The following is a 20,047-nucleotide window of genomic DNA, read 5'->3' as shown; positions in this document are numbered from 1 at the left end:
TTCTCTTTGTAGTGTGAAGAGTGGTTATCAGCTGGGAGAGTGGGTGGAGGAAGGGATGAGGGAGATAAAAGAAGAGGATAAGTTTTGAAAATGGGTAAAGGCTGATTCTTCTAGCGAAGTAGTTTTCGAGTGTGGTTCCTGGACCACTAGCTTCAGCATCACCTGGAAACTTGGTAACTTATTTGAAATGCAAATTCTTAGGCCCCACCAAAGACCAGCTAGATCAAAAACTCTCTCAGTTGGACCAAGCAAACTGTTTTAACAAGCCCTCTAAGTGATTCTGATGCTGGCTACAGTTTGAGAACTACTGTTCTAGAGAAAAGTAACAAGATTTCTGGACCATATATTGAGGATAAAAGCTTTAAATTTAAAGTGAAACCAGTCTTTTTTGTATTCTGTAATTTTTCTCAGTGTTTAGCAGCTTAGGTTAAGGCATGAATGAGAGATTGCTCTCATTCAGCCAGAACTGAGCTGTTCCGAGTACAGCAGAGGAAGAGGAATTGATGGGTTTGAGGGTGGTTCAGGGGACTTATTCTGATGGTAGATCACAGCTCCTTAAGCTGGACAAGAGGGCAGAAAATTTAGAGGGGGGCTAATGGGAGTCAGAAAGTACTGGGTCAGTGGATTGGAAGTCTCACTAGTAGTAAGGGAGCAACACCATTGCACAGAAGGCCTTTGTCGGAACTTATTGGCCCACAGAGATAGTGCTTTTAAGATCTGAATAAATGAGTTTGCATACCAAGTCTATGGAACAAATACTTTGTTTGGCCTGTGTGCATGCATTAAGGGGCTAGGAAGTTATAACACAAGTGGATTACGTATAAAACACAAGCTTTTTAAAGAGAAATTAATCATAATGTAAATAAAACCATGTAAGAAAATGTTCTCTTTCTTTAATGAGCTATTTAAATTATTCAGGAAAAAGGAGCATGCCTGTCAGGTGTTCCCAGGTAGTTCCCTACCCTGCTTTCCAGGACACAGTTGGAACAGACTGAGGTGAGGGTGGTTGAGTAGACCACTGCCTGGTACAGTTTGGCCAACTAGAGTGGTTAATATGTAGGCCTGACAAGCTATCTAGGTTGTTGGTTTCTCCATTGCTTTTAGGAGTACCTTTGTGTCTCCTGAACCTCTGCCCAGCCCCAGTGATATCTGGCTCCTTAGTCGGGGTATACTAGGGATAACCATAGGCAGGGAGGAGAAATGAATTCACAAATTTTATCCTGAGACACGAGAGGCACATCTTCCAGCTTTTTATTTTTTAATAAATTAGTATATCTCCCTCAAACTTAGCTAAGAACTTCAAGATAGAAAACGTTTGCTCGAAGAGGTATGAAGTCATTTTTAACTTGTTAGAATATTAGTGTAAATCCTTGCTATCTCCCTTTAATTGCTCTTAATGGAAAGCTGTTAAATCATCATAAAATTTGTGATTAAAAAGACCTATTAAAGTAGAATTGTATTTTTTTTTCCACCAGCCAATGCTAAATTATTCCCTGTGGCTCATTCTACAGTGGTTTGGCCATTCTTTTGTAAAGTTAGTTTAACAGAACACTCCATTTCCTGGGGATACAGTCTATGATTTGTTTAAAAGATCCAATTTGGGAGGATATTTTTCTAGATAATCAGCTTACATTTTTCTTTGTTTAGGTTCATCTCATTACCTATATTCTTGATTTCTTTACTGTCCTATAATGGGTGTTCTTGGCACCTGCTGGGTTAGGTTTACAAATTTTTCATGTATTAGGCCTTTTCTTTTTATAGACTGTGCATGAACCTAATTGCATTTTTATTTTTCATATGCTATTCTTTGTGTTATGGACTTTTTAAAAGTAGTAAATTAAAAATAACATATCAGCATTATGTTTTCTTTTTTCCCCTAAGTATTCTACCCAGTACTAAAGCAGTAAATTAAAAATAGAATATCAAAATTCCTTTTTCTTTGCTCTTTCTCTCTCTTTTTGTATCAATAATGCTACTTAGTATTCTGTCCTATGGGCTAAAAACAGGACTTTACAACCTGCAGAGGCATGAGGGCTCTATCAGGGGTTTATGTGTTCTACCATAGGTAACAAGCCAAATCCAAGGGCTTAACTAAAAGTGAATTTTAACCTTAATCACTGAGAAGGAAAGTGGTAGGTAATTGTGGGTTTTGGCTCACTGGCTCAAGATTATCAAGGACTGCATCTCCTTGGTTCTTTTGGCCTTTTCCTCATAATTACAAGATGGCAACTAAGCTCAAAGACCATGCCCATATTCTAGCCAAGTGGAAGGAGGAAAGGGGAGAGACATGAGCAAAAAGATGGGGGCCACTGCAGCCTGACCAGTCATTTTAAGGAAGCTTTTGACTTTTCCCATCCAGTCACTTCTTGTGACATTTTTGTTGGTTAGATCTGTGTCACATGCTAAGGGATGGGGTGCGGGCGGGGCTGGGGGCATTGGGGGCGCGGGGGGGTTGTTGATGGGAAATGTTGGGGAAGAGTGAGGCAGGATATATTATTTTCATCAGTTTTTGATATTGTTCTTTGTTATTTTTAGCTTGGCAGCTTGCCACACACCCCAAGAAAGTTGGTATTCCATTAGTAAAGAAGAAGAGAAGACTGGATCTTGCATAGGTGCAAAAAGACTGGTGTAATCTGGAAAACTCCCAGAAAGGGGCATATTCATTCTTGGGTATATGTCCCTGAATAAATGTCTGTAATTCAGCTCCCAAGTGGTAGAAGGATTCATTTCAGTGTTAGATTTGGGAGAAGGGCTAGGGTACATATGTTCCTCTTTCCCTGAACTCAGAGAACAGGTTCCAGCGTGGACCCCCTGTGTAGTCCTTACTAGCCATGTGTAGATAGCCCTAATTTCTCATCTTTCTTGCTATTGTGTTCTGTCCCAGTAGGCTACTGTTCCTCCCTGTGTATTTTAGTGAACAATTTCATTGACTGTATTTTTTGTTGCAGCCAAGAGGCCAAGCACCTCCTCCTAACTTTCTTTACAGATGTTTTTTATTTTATAGCCTATGAGCCATCTCCACAAGGGCCACTTTTCATACATTGTTTCTCTGAGGACTAGCTACACATCTTATAATTAAGTCTGTTGTCACACTCTAACCATCTCCCACTATTTTCCCACTAACTACTGTGCACTTTGAAGTTTGCTCATTGAGGGTTCCTAAATCCATGTAAAACATCAATTACATTACTGTAGCATTTAAACAGGTGACTAAATGTAGTGTTATAACTGACCAAATATAAAATGGTGTTGGAAGTCTTCATTTAAAAAAAATGATGTTAGCCTAGTATACTCTGTCTGAACTATAGTACAGTAAGAATGTGTATCCCTAGAGAGGCCTCATCTAGCTAGACTATACCACTTGAAATCCAGCTGTCCTGGAGCTGGGTCAAAGTGTACAGTATGTAAAAAAAGAGAATGCTGAAATAAACCAGGTAGTTGGGGGAATGTTTAAGGGCCCTGAGAGAGCAAATTGTTTTAAAGCACCTTAAACACTTTAAAAAACATCAGTTCATCAACACATATGGGCTGTGCTAATTGTAAATCTTTTATTAAAAACCAGTCTCCTAAGGCTATCTATAGGGAACATTTTATAAGCCTAGTTCTGATTACTGTTTCTTCTATAAAGTAGTAAAGCAGCACTCCCATTCTATAACTTGTATTTAACTAAATGTCTTACCACATTATTTGAATTATTAAATCTGTTTTGGTTCGCTTGTTGTAAAACAGTAATATTAAATACCGTAGTCTCCTGATCTTAGGTTTCACTTACAGGTACGTAGCTAGTTTGTAGTTGTATGTATGTATATATTTATTTATTTATTTTTGAGACAGAGTCTCATTCTGTTGTCTGGAGTGCAGTGGCCCGATCTTGGCTTACTGCAGCCTCTGCCTCCTGAGTTCAAGCAATTCACCTGTCTTGGCCTCCCATGTAGTTAGGATTATAGGTGCCCACCACCACACCCAACTAATTTTTGTATTTTTGGTAGAGACGGAGTTTCACCATGTTGACCAGGCTGGTCTTGAGCTCCTGACCTCAAGTGATCCACCCACCTCAGCCTCCCAAAGTGCTGGGATTACAGGTGTGAGCCACTGTGCCCAGCCTATGATTGTTTTTAAAATTTGTTTGGATTTTTTTTCTATCAAATCATCAAGAAAATGCCCCATAAATCCTGGCATTATCTATTATGTGTAATTGAAGTGCATTTTTATTCAATACACAGGTAATTTAAATGGATCAAATATGTATAATATGTGACTTTAAAGTAATTGTACCCAGTCATTTGCTGAAAAGAATTGAGCTAGTCAGAAGTTGTCAAACAGGTTTTGAAATGTTATGAGGCCAGATCCTTTTGTTTTTTGTTTTGTTTTGTTTTCTTTGAGACAGAGTCTCGCTCTGTCACCCAGGCTGGAGTGCATTGGTACCATCTTGGCTTACTGCAACCTCTGCCTCCCGGGTTCAAGTGATTCTTGTGCCTCAGCCACCTAAGTAGTTGGGATCACAGACACATGCCACCTCACTCAGCTAATTTTTTGTGTTTTTAGTAGACACAGGGTTTCTCCATGTTGGCCAGGCTGATCTGGAACTCCTGACTTCAAGTGATCCACCCGCCTTGGCCTCCCAAAGTTCTGGGATAACAGGTGTGAGCCACTGCACCCAGTCATTTTGTTGTTGTTGTTGTTGTTTTAATAGAAAGATTAATGGAATATGTTGCCTTTCTTAGTCTGAAATTCTTTATATATTTGTAAGAATTAGTTGAGATGTTAAGATAAATTTAAAATCCAAGGAAAACCAAGAATGTATTTTAATTGAGCCAATTTCAATGGCTCCCTTAAATATATCTGTGGAATAAATTAAGTTTATAAATAGAATAGAAAAATATTGGGAAAGATGAAATATTCCAATAAAATTAAATAAGAAAAGAATTAAACTATATAGCATAGTGCTATTGTGCATACAGTAAATATCAGGAAATATTTGGGAAATGAATGAATGAATGACTCTGAACCGATATATAATTTGAACAGTAGTTTTGAAGCTAGAGACACCTGGGTTCCAATCCCAACTGTCCCCTTACCTTCTAAGAAACTGTCACAAATGATTTAGCCTTTCTCAGCCCCAAATTCCTCATATGTAGAATTTGGATAATGAAAACATCTCATGGTATTGTGAGAATTAAATAAGATAAGGAGCCTGGCACAGAATAGACATTAAATGAAACATTATTGTTGTTATTGTTGTTCTAACCCACATGAAAATTACCATATTTGGTAGATTAAAATTGTTGAAAGTTAATATGACAACCCAGTATTAAACATTACATCAAATGAAATGATTGTTTTGTCACCCAAAAAGATAACAGCCCAACCTGAGGGTTTGGGAAAGTTTCCTAAGGGAAATGACACTAGAGCTGAAACTTGAAAAATAAGTTAGAGTTGGCCAGTTAAAAAGAGGTGGTAAGGGCATTTCCAATAATAGAGCTGTGCCCTCACATAGTTTACCTTAGGGTAAACAAGGATAAAAGAGACTATTTCAAGTACTGTGGTAGGGATATATTGGGCCTTATTGGCTTGGCTATTATAAACTCTTGAGTACATTATATTCAGAGGCCAGGTCTACTGGCGTAGGACCATACATCCTTATCAATAAAAAATGTTTCAGCATAACACTCCAAAATGTGTGTATTTAATAATAAATCTTACACATGTACTGTGAGTCTACATACTAAAAATTAGAAAAGATAGGTTTTTTTATTTTTTAATTAAAAGTAAGTAAAAATGGAAGTTCTGATATTTTTTCCTGAATCACAATTCATGATCTTGCTTAACTCTCCACATGTCTGTAATATACTTTGGAGACCCCTGGCCTGTGAAAAATCCATGAGCATAGACAGAGGTTTTCCTAATGCTTCCTAACCATGTTTTCTGAGAGTTCAGAGTTATATATATTTATATTTATATTTATATATACACATACACATATATAAATAATATTTGCAGTACCTGCATAGTCTCAGAAGCCCCAATCTAGAAAATTAATGTTACCATTGTCTCAAAACTGATTATATCCCTAGGATCGATAGATAGATAGATAGATAGATAGATAGATAGATAGATAGATAGATAGATAGATAGATAGTATTTGCAGTACCTGCATAATCTCAGAAGCCCCAATCTAGAAAATTAATGTTATCATTGAGTTAAAGCTGATTATGTCTCTAGCATCCCAGTCAGGGATCTGCTTCCTAGGAGCAGAAGCAAAACCACTCAAGGAAGACATACCTAGAACTTGGCCTGCAGTAGATTCCCACAGATAAAGCCTTTCTGAATATGAGCTTATGAACCAAAACTACAAAACATAGAAAACTACAGGAATAAACAGCTATGAGTGAAAACAGAGACACAAAACAGCAGGATTAGATCCAAAGAACTGCAAGTAAAATAACAATCTAACAGAAACAAATTAATATATTAACGTTTAATCTGGGCATAAGAAAAGATTAAGACTCTAAGAAAAATAGAGCTTCCAGGTTTGAAAAGGAACCAAATATGAAATGAAAAATATATAGTCATTAAAATTAGCTCAGTGGGTTAGTTAAGACGCAGTTTAGAGTTAGCCAAAGAGAGGATTTAATGCATGGTCCCTGGATCTGATTAACACTACTACTGTTCTAGTTGTAGTCACAATACAAATCAGACGGTGTCATGTACAGTGAGATACCCCATCTACCTACCACCCACCCACATAAGATCATTCAGTGACTCCCAAGTCTACAGAGAAAAGAAAAAAAAATCTTTCACATGATCCAGAAGCCCTGCCTAACCTCTCCAGCTTAGGTGACCCCATTTTATTGCTTAGCTTTATTTTTTTCTGTGGCCTTCTTTAAGGGTTTTTTTTAATGTCATGCTTCTACCTTCCACAGGCCTTTGAACAAACTGGAATATCCTACTCACATTATTCTCATTAGCTCATTCAACTCCCAGCTCAAGGGTCACTTCCCCAGGGAAGCTCTCCTTCACCCCACAGGTTAATAGGGGTGCTTTGTTACTAATGATCAAGGAAACTAGCTACTCCCCTTTAAGGTACTAATTCAGTTTGTAATTTCACATTCATTACTGTGAATCAGCATTCATCTTCCCTACCCAATGGTAAACCCTGGGAGGACAGGACTATATTTGTTGGGCTAACCATTGTGTCCCCAACACAATGCTTGTAGTTAGTAAATGCTAAACGAATACTTTTATATGAATACATTCCAGAAAAACACAGAATGTAAGTTTTGATATTAAAATAGCTCCAAAGACTATTGATTTTCCACTTTCTTTTGTCCATGGTTAGTTTTTTCCTTTTAGCCACATTATCAGAAATGATATTCCTTTTTTTTTCAAATCTTCTTAGGCCAAATTATATTATTTCTTTGCACAGATTCGTTATTATTTTAAATAGGCCCTTTTCCGCATTCAGCGTTTAGTGTAGGTCCTCAGATTTCTTGCAAGATAATCTATAAAGCCCTGTGAAACCATAGCAGGTGTCTATTTGAATTCCTTGAGTAGTGCAGTTTTTACCAAGGTACAGGCTAGACGCATCTTGCAAATGGTGTCACACACAAAAAGGGGGATGCATCGTACAGTGGGTTCTTCAGAGCACATCTGATTTTTATTTTTCAGGTGGTCACAATCCTTCTTAAATCTGTCTACTGGCTGACTTTTTAAAAGTGTTCCTTTGCTAACCTGATTTTGACTCAAATTTTGTGAAATTTTGACCAGGTGCAGGGAAGTGGTAAGTAGAAGACGGAGGACTACAGAGCCTCTGTGAGTTCGTAGGTTTTGGGTCCCAGAGGACAGTGACACTGAGCCCAGTTACTGCAGTGAGGAGGTATAGATTTTTCTCCCTCCCTGTTTTTAGCCATATCTCTGAAGTAGATACGGTATGAAGCATCTTTCCTGGTGAAGAGAGGAAAAGCTGCGGTGGTGAACTTTGTCACCCCAACAGCCGGACATTTCAAACCAAACTAGATGGAATGGAGGAAGGGCTTAACGTGCTCTTGTAAACCTCTTGACTTAGTTCAATACCTTAGCTTTTGTGACAAAGAGGTTCCCTACAGTTTATAACAACCCTGATAGACAATGGGAAGAAGCGTGTGTGTGTGTGTGTGTGTGTGTGTAAAAGGGAATAAAAGGATCAAATCAGTGAAAACAACACAGCCCTGTGCTATGATCTTAGAAGGTTAGCAAAGTGGTCTTGTCCAAGTTTTCAACAAGATGTTCCATTCCTGTTATAATTGGCTGCTGGGTAGGTTTGGACCTAACTAGAATGCCAGCGTTCGATTTCACCGTGTTCTCAGTGGAGATGTGTCACCGTTTATGCTCGCCTTAGTGACAATTTTCTAAAATGGAAACTCGTGGGAAATCATTACAGTGTTTATATGTCTCCCTTGTCGGACAGCGTTATCCTGTGATATTTTACCAGTGTTTTCCACTGCATGATGGCATCTCGTGAAGGTTAAGGCAGAACAAGTCCCTCTGTTATTTTGTGACTACATTTTACTTACCAAAGAAGAAAAGATAACCGACAATTAAGTATTTGGGATGTCACAGAAAGAACATGTGCAACTAATCAATGGTATCCTTTGGGAACATGATTTTATAAAGCTGATAAGGTAGAAAAATTGGGATTTTGTGATTTGTGTTACATGATGATAATTGCACCTTTTCAATAAAAAGAACATTTCTTCTGGAGTAAACATTGAGCTTGCAGGGGCTGTTGGTGGTAATGCTGTTGTTTTTCTGCCCCATGCAGTAAGTTTTTTATAAATGCTTTCATAGAGTTTAATTTTTTTTAAATTCTTCATTTAAAGTGATATTTCTGAGGAAATATCTAGTCTGCTTTAGAGAAAGTCATTTATTCTTACAAGAGTGAGTAGCATTGTGTAAAGAAAAATTGTTTTGTTTTTTACAAAATACACTCTTTGCCCAGTTTTGCTATTTATCAGAGTTGGATGTAGTAATATCGAAGTATGTCAAGCAGCCTATCACACACCTGTAACAGTTCTTTCATTTAACCCCATTTCCTACGTGTACCATCATAATAACCTGATTTTTGGTCTTCTTGTATTCCTAAGTGACAGATTGGATGGAAGTTTCTTTAGGGCATTTCTCTGTTAATTCTATGCCATCTCCAATCTGCAAGTCTATTAAAGAGTCCAGCATATTTTGATACTCTTCAGTGCCTATTCTTTTCATACTGTGTCACTTTTACTACTTTTATTGCACATGCTTCAATTAGAAAATGACTCCTTCCTTGCTGCTTTTGACAGTACTTTCTTCTTGTTCCAGCAGCTTTGAAAATGCTGGATAACCAGTGGCCACCTTCCTTAACAGAACAGTTAGTTAACTTAAAGATCATTATCCCCTTGACTTTCCACTGCCTGGTTCCATTCTTCATACCCAATATTGGATGACTTGTTTTTATGGAAACTATTTTGAAATCTTTTAGTTATTTTCATTGCTTGCCTCTAGCTCTTCCTAGGTTTATTCTTATTTCTCTTTTGTGGTGGCAGGGTTGCTTGATAATATCACCTTAAGTGGGGTGAGAGAACTGTTCAGCTCATTTGATACCATGTGGAAGGAGCAGTTCTTGTAGACCTACCATTTGAGACCCATGACTCTCGCACATAAACAGCTACTCTGTCTTGCATCTGGGTAATTAATTCTGTTTCTCACAGTATTTCACTCTGTGTGTGTATACCTGTAAAATTTATTGGGATTTATTTCTAGCTTTTTCTCCAAACTTGTCACATTCATTTTGAATTCTTGATGTTTTACTGTATAAATTAGTTGACAGGCCATGTGTGCCAACTTGCATCCAGGAATGGGATGAGCAGCGTCAAAACTCCACCACCAGAGTCATTGGGTAATTAAGTAGATAGCACTGGGCCTGATCCCATCACTACCCTGCAGTTCAGAATGCCCCTCTTATAACACGGGCAGCATGGTAGTGCTTCATCAGCTGTACTCTAACCCCGCAACGATAGAGCGGAAAATCATACTTTCCTTAATGTTTTGTTAATTTTGGGAACCCTCCATACCACTGACTGCTGCATTTTAGAATAATATATAGAAGACATGGAAATTATGAATATGAATTATTCTCTAGAATCGGTGCAGCAATAGATTTTGGTGTATTAGAAAGAATCCTTTACCACAGTAGCCTCAATGCCAGACAAATGTCTTCAACTCAGCCCAGAGCTGAAGGCATTAATGAATTCTAATAGCAAGGCAGCATACCCTCCAGTGGGGTTCTAATTGACAAAGAGATAGAAAACTGAAACAAGAAGGCCAACGTGTCCCCTTTGGGGAGCTGGCACACAGCACCAGCCGACAGTGCCTCAGGCTCCAGGCCAAAGAAAAGTGAGCCCAGCAGTGAGTGCTATTGCCCTGTCTAAGCTAAAAGCCGGTGTTCTTGGCTGGGCTGTCAGGGGTCTGCAAACCCCCTGCCACTGAAAGCGCATTTATAGATGTATGTGTGTTTTCCAGCAAGCAGGATACTCAGCTTTTATCTGATACTCAAAAAGATACCTGAAATACAGACGGCCAAGAAGCTCTGTTTGCTTGATGAACAATAATCCAAACTTCAAAATTGGTAAAATAGGTTGTTGGGGATTCATACAACAACAGTACTCAAAGAAAAGAGAATTAGCATCTATCCATCACTAATTGTGTATCAGAGATTCTTGGAGACATTTAATCCTCACAATAACCTTTTAAGATAGAAAGAGAAAGGATTCAAACTCAAGTCTTCCCTGAAAGCCCACGTACTTCCTACACCACACTGCCTCTCTAAAGAATGAAAGTGATTAATCATTGGATGGATATTAATCAAAAATAAAGATAAGCAATCTAAAACAATAGAGAGATAGGATTTGATATTCAAAAATTTAATTTTTTAAAACTTAGGAGCTTATTGTTGAGCAAAGTTGAGAGATTTAAACCGAACTGACATCTTTATTCTATAGGATGATCCAGGGTACAGCTTCAAGAAGGGGTAGTTCCTTCAGAGCAAAAGCCTTTCAAGAAACTGAAGAAGTTGTAAATGGAACAGTTGTGAGGTCCAGCCTTACTGTTCAGTTTCTCATGAATAAGGTCACGTGTGTATGAACAAAAAGATTTAATTCCTCTTTTTCATCTCTGTACCAACTGATGACAGTCATTTGTACATAATATGTTACATTAGGTAAATTCTTCTATATTTTACTGTATCTCTGAAGTATTAGTTCTTTTCTCCCAAGCTTTTAAAACAGAACTTAGGAAATATGCCTGCCCACATAACTGAATGCTTAACTAACCCTCAATGCTGCCTTCTCTAAAACTATAAATCCCAAAGTACATATTGGTCATTGTTTTATGGAAAATATTATTTGAGAATATTCAGCGAAAATTTAGCAAAGTAAATTACACACAGATTTCTGGAGTTTTCTGTATTGCTTTTGCCAGTATATCTTACGTAAAGCAATGTGATCATCTGTTTGGAGAACTCTGTTTGGGGAGGCTGAGCAGGATTAATTCCCGTCCCTATGTTGCAGTGTAAACAGCTTTTTGCCTGTCTTTTGTCATTAATGATCATGCTGTAGATGTGGCCAGTGCATTGTAAGCCAATCTGTCAAGGCAAATAAACAATTCACCTTGTTAAAATTCCCTAAATCTTGCATTAATAAAACCTAAGTAACCCCCTGAACACTCAAGAGATGTCTTCCTCCATACTGCAGTGATGGATGACATGTCTAAAGATCCTGGAAATTAAGTAGTTCAGGTCATTAAAAGTGTCCCACACTTGTTATTGATTTAATTTATTTTAAGAAGGTGGGGGTGGAGATAAGAATGTTATACTCTTCCGTCTTTTTTTAAATCTGAAAGCTACCACTTGTACAGATAATTAAAACTATTGCCTGGGGGAACAGGTATGCATGTGTTACAACATTAAGCTTTATTATTCAAATACGTATTGTATCATCCTCTTAAACAGATATCTAGAAAAAAAACAATCATTGAAACGTGTCGCAGCCAAAATACCTTGGAGTTTTATATGTGTGATGATTCCCAGAACTTTTTGAGTTATGGGCACTGAAATAATGACCTCTGGGCACCCAAAAGTATCCTCGAATAGGTAAAAACTGAGGTAAAAGTGAAATGATTTAAGGAAATTTAATTGAAATAGTAATGAAATTATGCCTCTGAACAGAGAGGGGTTTTTTTCTCTTTATTTTCTGAACTTTTTATTTTTCTATTTTTATAACCAGGAGAAAGTAAACACATACACACACATGGATGGAGAGAGGGACAGAGGGATGGACGGATGAATGCATTGGTAGATGGGAAAACGCTTAGAGAGTGATACGCTATTTCGATTCTATCTCACTATATTCTAAGGCAAGTTTAAGTTGTTGTTTAGTGTGTGTGTTTACTTGTTCATTGCTAGCTTTCTTCACCAGCCCGTGCTCCACTGGACCTGTAAGATTTATCATCATGTCCCAGTGTCTAACATAATAGATGCCCAGTAAATTCTTTTTTAATGAATAAAGTATAACACCCCAATTTTTTCTTCTATCTTTTATTCCTTAAGCTTCCGTGGGAACAGTGAGCTGTGTAAAGAACAGTAGCAGCCCCCAATGGAGGTGGCTCTTTAGATGACCCCTCTCCAGGGACTGAACACCAGGAGGGCTATGCTCTAGTGTGGGACAGAGGGCAGCCTAGGAGGACTGGCAACCTGTGTAGTCACCCACCCCATTTGTATGACCTGAACTGGGTAACAGTATTACAAAACCTGATAAGAAATTGGGGCAACTCAGTATGTGAACCATGGCTAAAAACAAGATGTGATATAGAACTGTGTATCTACAAGGTACATAATTTCACTTCACTTTTGTTACTTGTTATATATCTTATGCACCACCCTACACAGTATTCCTGATCAGTTGTATGAATGATATTTCACCACCAATTCTCATAGTTCTTTAAACAACATGTACTTACTGGACAAAATTTACCCATGGTAAGTCATGAAAAATGATCCTTAAGAATAGTTGTATTGAAGTCAGAGATTAAGATACAACCTTTGATGCTTTTCTCCTGTGGTCTTTTGGAAAAGGGGGAGGGGGAGGTGGCAAACTTCTGTTCAGTTCACACACTCTGGTAGACTTTAAAAATACATAGATATGAAGATACATACTTCTTTGTCAGATTTCTCCTTGACGTTGCATAATCTGGATCTCTGAGTAGTGACATGGTTATGCCATTATGCCGGCTATGTAGCAGAGCTCACTAAATGGAAGAGCTCTATAGATTTTTTTCCAGCATGTATGCTGATTTACACTTAGCAGTAAAGTTGTTACTGACCCTTTGAGTGGAGCTGTCCAAATGGCAATAAATGTCAGTTGATTCTAATGCCAAAACAGGTGATAGTTGAGGGTTCTTGACTAAACCTTCCAGTTAAAAAATAACTTACCATATTTCCTAAATAGTAGTGGTTTCCTGTGGGGAGATACACACACACACACACACACACACACACACACACACACACATATGTATAGATAATGTATATCAGACCACTTTGTCATTCAGTAAGGACAATTTGATATACATATCTTAACAGTATTATTGATGTTCCCAGGTTTTGAAATATTCACTCTGGATTAGAATCTCCATGAAGGCAGGAACCATTTCTACTTGGCTCCCCACTGTCTTGTCCCCTAGTCAGCATCTAGTGTATAGTAGGTGCTCTATAAATGCCAGTTGAATGAAAGAACAGATAAACTGCAGTATTTGCCAGCACTCCCTAGCATGTGTGTCAGCCTGAATTCCTGGTGGGCAAAACAGAGACCACTCCTCATCTTGACTGTGAGGAATGTTGCTGGTAAGAACTTTGATGGACGGTTATGCCTTTTTGAAATAGTTCATTTGATTGATTGCCTAGCAAACTTCAGTTTCTAATTCTGTTTTCTGCTTTCACAGGCTGTCATTTTAGAAAATGAAGAACTTCCCAAACTGTTTCTTGATTTCCTAAATGTGCGACACTTGCCCTCTCTACCAAAGGCAGAAAGTTGTGGGTAAGAATCATGTTTGCATATTGGATGTATATTTTAAATTACTCTTCAATGACCGATTGATCTAACAAATAGCCCAGAGTGATGCCTGAGTAGCCTGCCGGCCACGCCCACTCTTTTGGCTTGCTACAGCACTCGCTCGCTGCCTGCTTTTGGTCAAAAGAATTCCTCTGAAGTCGTCATACCCATCTTGTGGCCAAATGGCCATGGTTCAGTAACCCATGTTTAGACTCAAGGAATCAATCTTTTCAATTATGCTGTTACATAGAATGATGTTACTTGATAGGAATTATGAATCTAGATAACATGTTATGGACTCATTAGTGGAAACTCAAGCAAAGTTCATATCCTGGTGGTACACATATTCATATAATTTTAAAGTTATGAATGACCTTAGAGATGATTTGATCCAACTCCTCTCATTTTGTAGTTGAGCAAACAGAGACACAGGAATTTAGTGTCTTTTCCAAGATCTCTTGCCTTGTAGCTTGCAGAACCGAGGCCTTCCAAGGCGAGCCCTCTTCCTCTACTGTCCAGCTGTCTCTCTCAGGAACTTCCAGTGGCAGAACTACAAATCCTAATCCCTATCTATTGGTCTAAACCCATTGGTCCTAAACCCAGGGACCCAGAGGTTTGATATCATTAGCAATTGGGAAAAGCTCTCCCGAAGAATTAACTCTGAAACAAGCCACTTGCCCAGCAACAGGCACATGACGTGGGCTGAGCTAGCCTCAGAAGACCTTCAGAAACATCCATGGCATACTGTATCCATTTACAGGGAAGCAAATCATCACAAACTCTCAAAATCCATGCAGGAGAGAGGTGTACCCATATTCTCGCTGCTTCCAGACCTGCCTGAAGGAACCACACTTAAAACTACAAGAAGATCAAGCAGACCACACCCAAAATCATGTTAAACCCCAGCCATCCACTGGATGACGGGGCTGCAAACACCTGTCACAGCTCTTCATGAGCACTGTTTACTCAGGGCCACTTTCCACTTATTGCAGAGCAAAAATTATACACTACACTTGGCAAATAATTAAATAATGTGCTGTCAGTGTGTTCTGTTCCAACTTGTATGTGTTTACAGGGAGGTTGGGCTTCGTATATGTTTATGTATTTTTTAGAATAGACATTAGCAATGGTATTGAGTGAAATGTTTTCTCCATTATACAAGCTCAAAAGTAGTAATAAAATCTGAGGATTTTTAAGTAATCATCAGGAAAATTGAAATCAAAGAATATTCCAGTCTTCAGATTCCTTAGGATGGGGCATAGCCATGCTGTGGCTCAGTGGAAACTCACAACTCTTCTTAAAAATATCTCCCAATTCAGTCATCTAAAACTATTGGGTATTTTTTCCTTTGTTGGCATAAACATTGACTCAACGTATGCGGTTTTTTTGTTTGTTTGTTTCCTTTTTCAAAACTTTTAGATCTTTTGATGAAACAGAGTCTGAAGAGTCAAGGTAAGGACTAATCCTCATCAGCCGGGAATAGGATTATGGTTTTGCTAAATGTTTAATCACCCATGATATGTTTCAAGTTATGTTTTTCTTAAAAACCTTTGTTTGAAAATTGGTTTTAAGATTATAAATATTTGATAGGGAAATACAGGAGTAACCAGTTAGAATTAAGAGTGGAGGAATAAGAGCCCTACATTGTTTCATGCAAGTAATCAGAATGTTTTATCAACAATCGTATTACAAGATTTTTAGGAAAGCACGTTTCAGCAATGACTTATTGTATAGATTGTATATCTGCTTCAAATTCCACAAAGAAATGTTTAGAAGATGAGAGCAGTGCCCATTTGTTTGCTCTCACTCTGTGTGCTATTATTCACCCACACTGTTAGAACATAAACCTTGAGACGTCCCCACACAGCAGTTTGATCCCCTCAAAGCTAGTTTGTAGTGTTTTCTGTTTACCATCGTCCCCTGATGCTGACATGCCTGTTCTTGACCTTTCCAGCAAACTGTCCCACCAGCCTGTGCTGCTGTTCCTCAGGGATCCATACGTCTTGCCTGCAGCCAGCGGTAATCAAACCTGTCATCTGCTAACAGCTCTTTACTGATCTGACCCTGTACCACATAAACCACGTTTTTAATACAGGTCTAACAGAGTGACATTGGTCCAGGGCTTAATAATCTGCCAATAAACCAGTGCTCTTGGTGTAAGAGACATTTAGAATTTTAATTGAGGCCAGCCTTTCAGGAGGAAATGTAATTTTTCTTTCTCTCTTACCAGACTATTTTGAATTAGAGTAATAAGGCAGAAAGGTATTTATGGTCCTTAATTTTTCCGATCATGTCATTTTGGCCTCTGCTTGTTTTTGTCCAGATGCCAGGGTTCAAACTCAAGGATCTAGTCCTTTTTAAAAATGCCTCTTCCGAAAAATCTATGTATATATACATTGCAGGCATATCTCCATTTCTATTTAGATTACAGCATCTTTGATGGCCAACTGTATATTTTTGAAAGTTGCATATTTTAAATACAATTAATTGATTTAAGTATAATTGTAATCAATATTTTCGACTGAGTCTTTTCTCTGTGCAAAGAAATTTAAATTCATCAGAGTCCCTCTCAAAGTATTCTGTTATGCATCTCTTTATGAGTTCATTTGCATACATTATCTCACTTAATTTCCTTAACAACCTTGTGAACTAAGCAGGGCTGATATTATCATTGGCTAAATGAGAAAATTGGGGTCCAGGGAAGATGATTGATGGGTGGACCTCTTATTGCCTATGTATTCCTTCTGTGCTCTTTGCACATAGTGAATCTTGTTTCTGGGAGTCACTAAATAGTAATAGATAAATGATCCATTGAAACCCTTCCTATTTCTGACAATAAAACCTTATGAGCAGGAGAAAGGGAACTGCTCTCTCTAGCAAGGATGCACATACTCAGATCACCCACTTAGCTGTCAGTTTGAAGAAAAGTAGCCAGGACGCAGTCCTACTCCTCCCTAAGAAGGGTTGAGGGACCCTTCCTAGTAGCACCCTGATCAGAGTGAGCTGCCTTTGCTGTATAGGAATATGACCTCATATTCTTTTTCCTTGCAGTAAAGAATAACTTCCTCTCTATAACATTTGCTTCTTATGTTTAACAAATATACATGTTAGTTGATGTCGTGTTAAAATATCATATTTAACAAATATTAATAATGCAACCTAATATAGATTAAATGTTTTATAAATTATTCATATTATCTTTGAAAAATGGCTCCACAAGCACTTTTTCCATGTATTGTTTATGCTCAGATATGTCATGCATCTGACTGAAATTCCTGCGGAAGTGTAGACAGTAAACTGGTTACTGTAGACTAGAATAGCCAGGATGCTTGATAGAAGAGGGAACATATTTTATGACCTTTAAATCCAACTCATCCAGCTTATTGAGCAGTGCCTACCATGTGCTCTATGCCTGGCTTGACAGTGAAGAACAGGAAGAACTTTCTTGGAAGGAACCTCAGGGGTAAATGTCTTGAGCTGGAAAGAGTAAAACATATGTATCATTGGTAGCATGGTAATATGGATGAAGACTTGCAAAATAAGGGAACTCCTGTTTGAGAATAAGTGAATCACAGGTTTGATGGATGGGATGGGAGGTATGGGAGGACCAGTCACCAGATCTGTTTTCTTGGAATTTTGACCAATCCAGTTTCATGAATCAGATCCTTGTTATCTTAGAAGTGTTATACTAATGATATATATTCTTGCAAATCTTCAGCTTTTAATTTAAAGAGAAACTTTACTTGTGTCACATTTTTGTTATGATGCCTCTTAGCAAGATATTAAGGTTATTATTCCAGAGGATATTGCATATGGAAATTTCTTCACAGATGTACTGACCCCGACCCCCTACAAAGTCAGAGGAGTGTCTGTCTTCAAAGATTATCCTCTTATAAAATACTAATAATCAAATATCTCTTAGCTTTTAACATCAGAAATCAGGAGAGTACTCTCTTAACAGATTGAAAAGCATTTGCTTTTTGGTCTTTGATTTGATTTTCCAGGAAACTCAAAACAACTCTTGCCAAAGTCCCCAGTGATTTCAGTGTGGCTAAAACCCATGGATATTTTTCAGTCCTCATCTTCCTTGGCCTGTCATGTACTTTAGACATGTTGATCGGTTTCTACTCCTTCAAACAATGTCTCCCCTTGGCTCTCCCACTTCCTTCCACTCTATAGCAGCTGACCAGAATGCTGTCATAGACCTTCTCCTCTTCTCACTACACTTTCTTTCAGATATCTCCTTGTGTGTGGCCTGCCTACCGTGTGTGTGCACCTGAGTCACAATGTTGTATTTCCATCTCAACTCTCTCCTGGGAGCTCCAGACTCTTACCTGTGGTTTGTTTGTAAGGCCCTCTGTGAGCTGCCCCAGGCTCATGTTCCTACTGGACCTCCTCATACACTCTGCCCTAGCCACCCTGGAATTCTTTCTGGGCCTCAGGTGTGCTGTTTCCTCCACCTTGAGCCTTCTTTTCTCCATCCCATAGCCAGCTGCCTCTCATCTTCCAGGGCTCACATTGAATGCCACAGCTTCAGAGAGCCTGTGCTGATTCTCCCTCTCCACAAGCCCCTCTACCCATTCACAATATATGTTCATTAAATAAGCAAAACCCAACAAAAATAACAACAAAACCTGCCCTACATCACCTTCCTTCTCATCACCTCTCAATGGGAATCAAAGGCAAGAACAGTTTACTGAGTAATGCTGGCAATAATGGACATTGTAGTAAATCATGCATATGATGAAGCCAAAATCCGCAGTTTAAAGTAGAGTGGAACAGATGAGAAAACAAACCAAAACCCTGATTATGTTATTTCTGATCACTAGTTGGTGGACCTTGCTTTAAAACACCTCCATCCCATTCACTTTTTGTCAGAGAACCCTATTTGCTTCCTTTATAGTAATGGTCACTATCTTATCTTTGTTCTTTGTCTTTGTCCTCTAAATCCCCAGCATCTAGCATATGTTCAGCTCTTGGTGGACATACATACAGAGCCTTAGCACTTGCTGTCCCCCCTGCCGGGAATGCCCTTCTCCCAGACACCCTCCCAGAGGTCTGCTTTGTCCCTTCCTGTAAGTCGTCACCCAAATGGCACCATCACTCAGGTTCTTCCCTCACTTCCCTGTCTCTGGGCCTTCTCCAGCCCATGCCCTGCTGTATTTTCCTCCTTGCCCTGTTCTTGTCACTGCTTGACATATTACCATCGTGATAGAGTTACCCACAGTATGTAATGTTATTTTCCTTTATGTCTTTTTTGCTTAACTTATTTAGTTGAATCCTTTTAAGCTAAATATACTTACGATGTAATTTCACTGACCTTCAAATCAACTTCTATATTGTGAGTGGCAAAGAATAAAGGCATGTCTTCCACCTTCATGTAATATGCCATTTTTGGGTATCTTTTAGAAAATTAACCAACAGCTCTATTTGTGGCAATTGATTTTAATACCCTTCTATGTGGGAGAAATACAATTAGAATTAAAATTAGCTTAGCTAAATTATTGGTTTTTATTGGGCTCTAAATATACATGTGTAAGGCCTATCACAAGCTTTCAAAGATATATTTCATGAAAAACCATTACTTCATGTTGGGGAAAGGCATGCCCTGAAAAATCAAGTGTCATCAACCAAAAATAACTGGATATTCATGTGTTGGAGATTTTCTAAGACATTATTTTGTGTGCTCATTCACTTGTCTCCCCAATTTTTAAAACAGCCTATAAGGTAGATACTATTATGAAATCTATTTCACAGTTGAGGAAAGAGAGGCACAGAGATGTTCAATAACTCACCTAAGGTCACACAGCTATTACATGGCCAATCCAGGACACAGAGGCCTCTCAATAAATACTTGTTGAGGTAAACTGGTCACCACATTCTATCACTTCTTGACTTCCCCTTTGGCAAGTCTCACGGATGCCTCA

The 20,047-nt window shown here is 38.4% G+C and overlaps 1 protein-coding gene across 4 annotated transcripts in view; it reads left to right on the top strand.

Annotated features, from left to right (window-relative positions):
* SNX24 (sorting nexin 24) overlaps positions 1 to 20,047 on the top strand; it is a 193,649-nt gene that overhangs the window by 154,552 nt on the left and 19,050 nt on the right. For all 4 annotated transcript variants that reach the window (XM_050795565.1, XM_050795568.1, XM_050795569.1 and 1 more), the window contains 3 exons: positions 14,011 to 14,105; positions 15,540 to 15,572; positions 16,075 to 16,139. In XM_050795565.1, the coding sequence (XP_050651522.1) occupies positions 14,011 to 14,105; positions 15,540 to 15,572; positions 16,075 to 16,139 (193 nt within the window). The remainder of the gene's footprint in view (positions 1 to 14,010; positions 14,106 to 15,539; positions 15,573 to 16,074; positions 16,140 to 20,047) is intronic.

Source organism: Macaca thibetana, chromosome 6, assembly GCF_024542745.1.
Source record: "Macaca thibetana thibetana isolate TM-01 chromosome 6, ASM2454274v1, whole genome shotgun sequence".
Taxonomy (NCBI): Eukaryota; Metazoa; Chordata; class Mammalia; order Primates; family Cercopithecidae; genus Macaca; species Macaca thibetana.
This window is presented reverse-complemented; position numbering and strand designations above follow the sequence as displayed.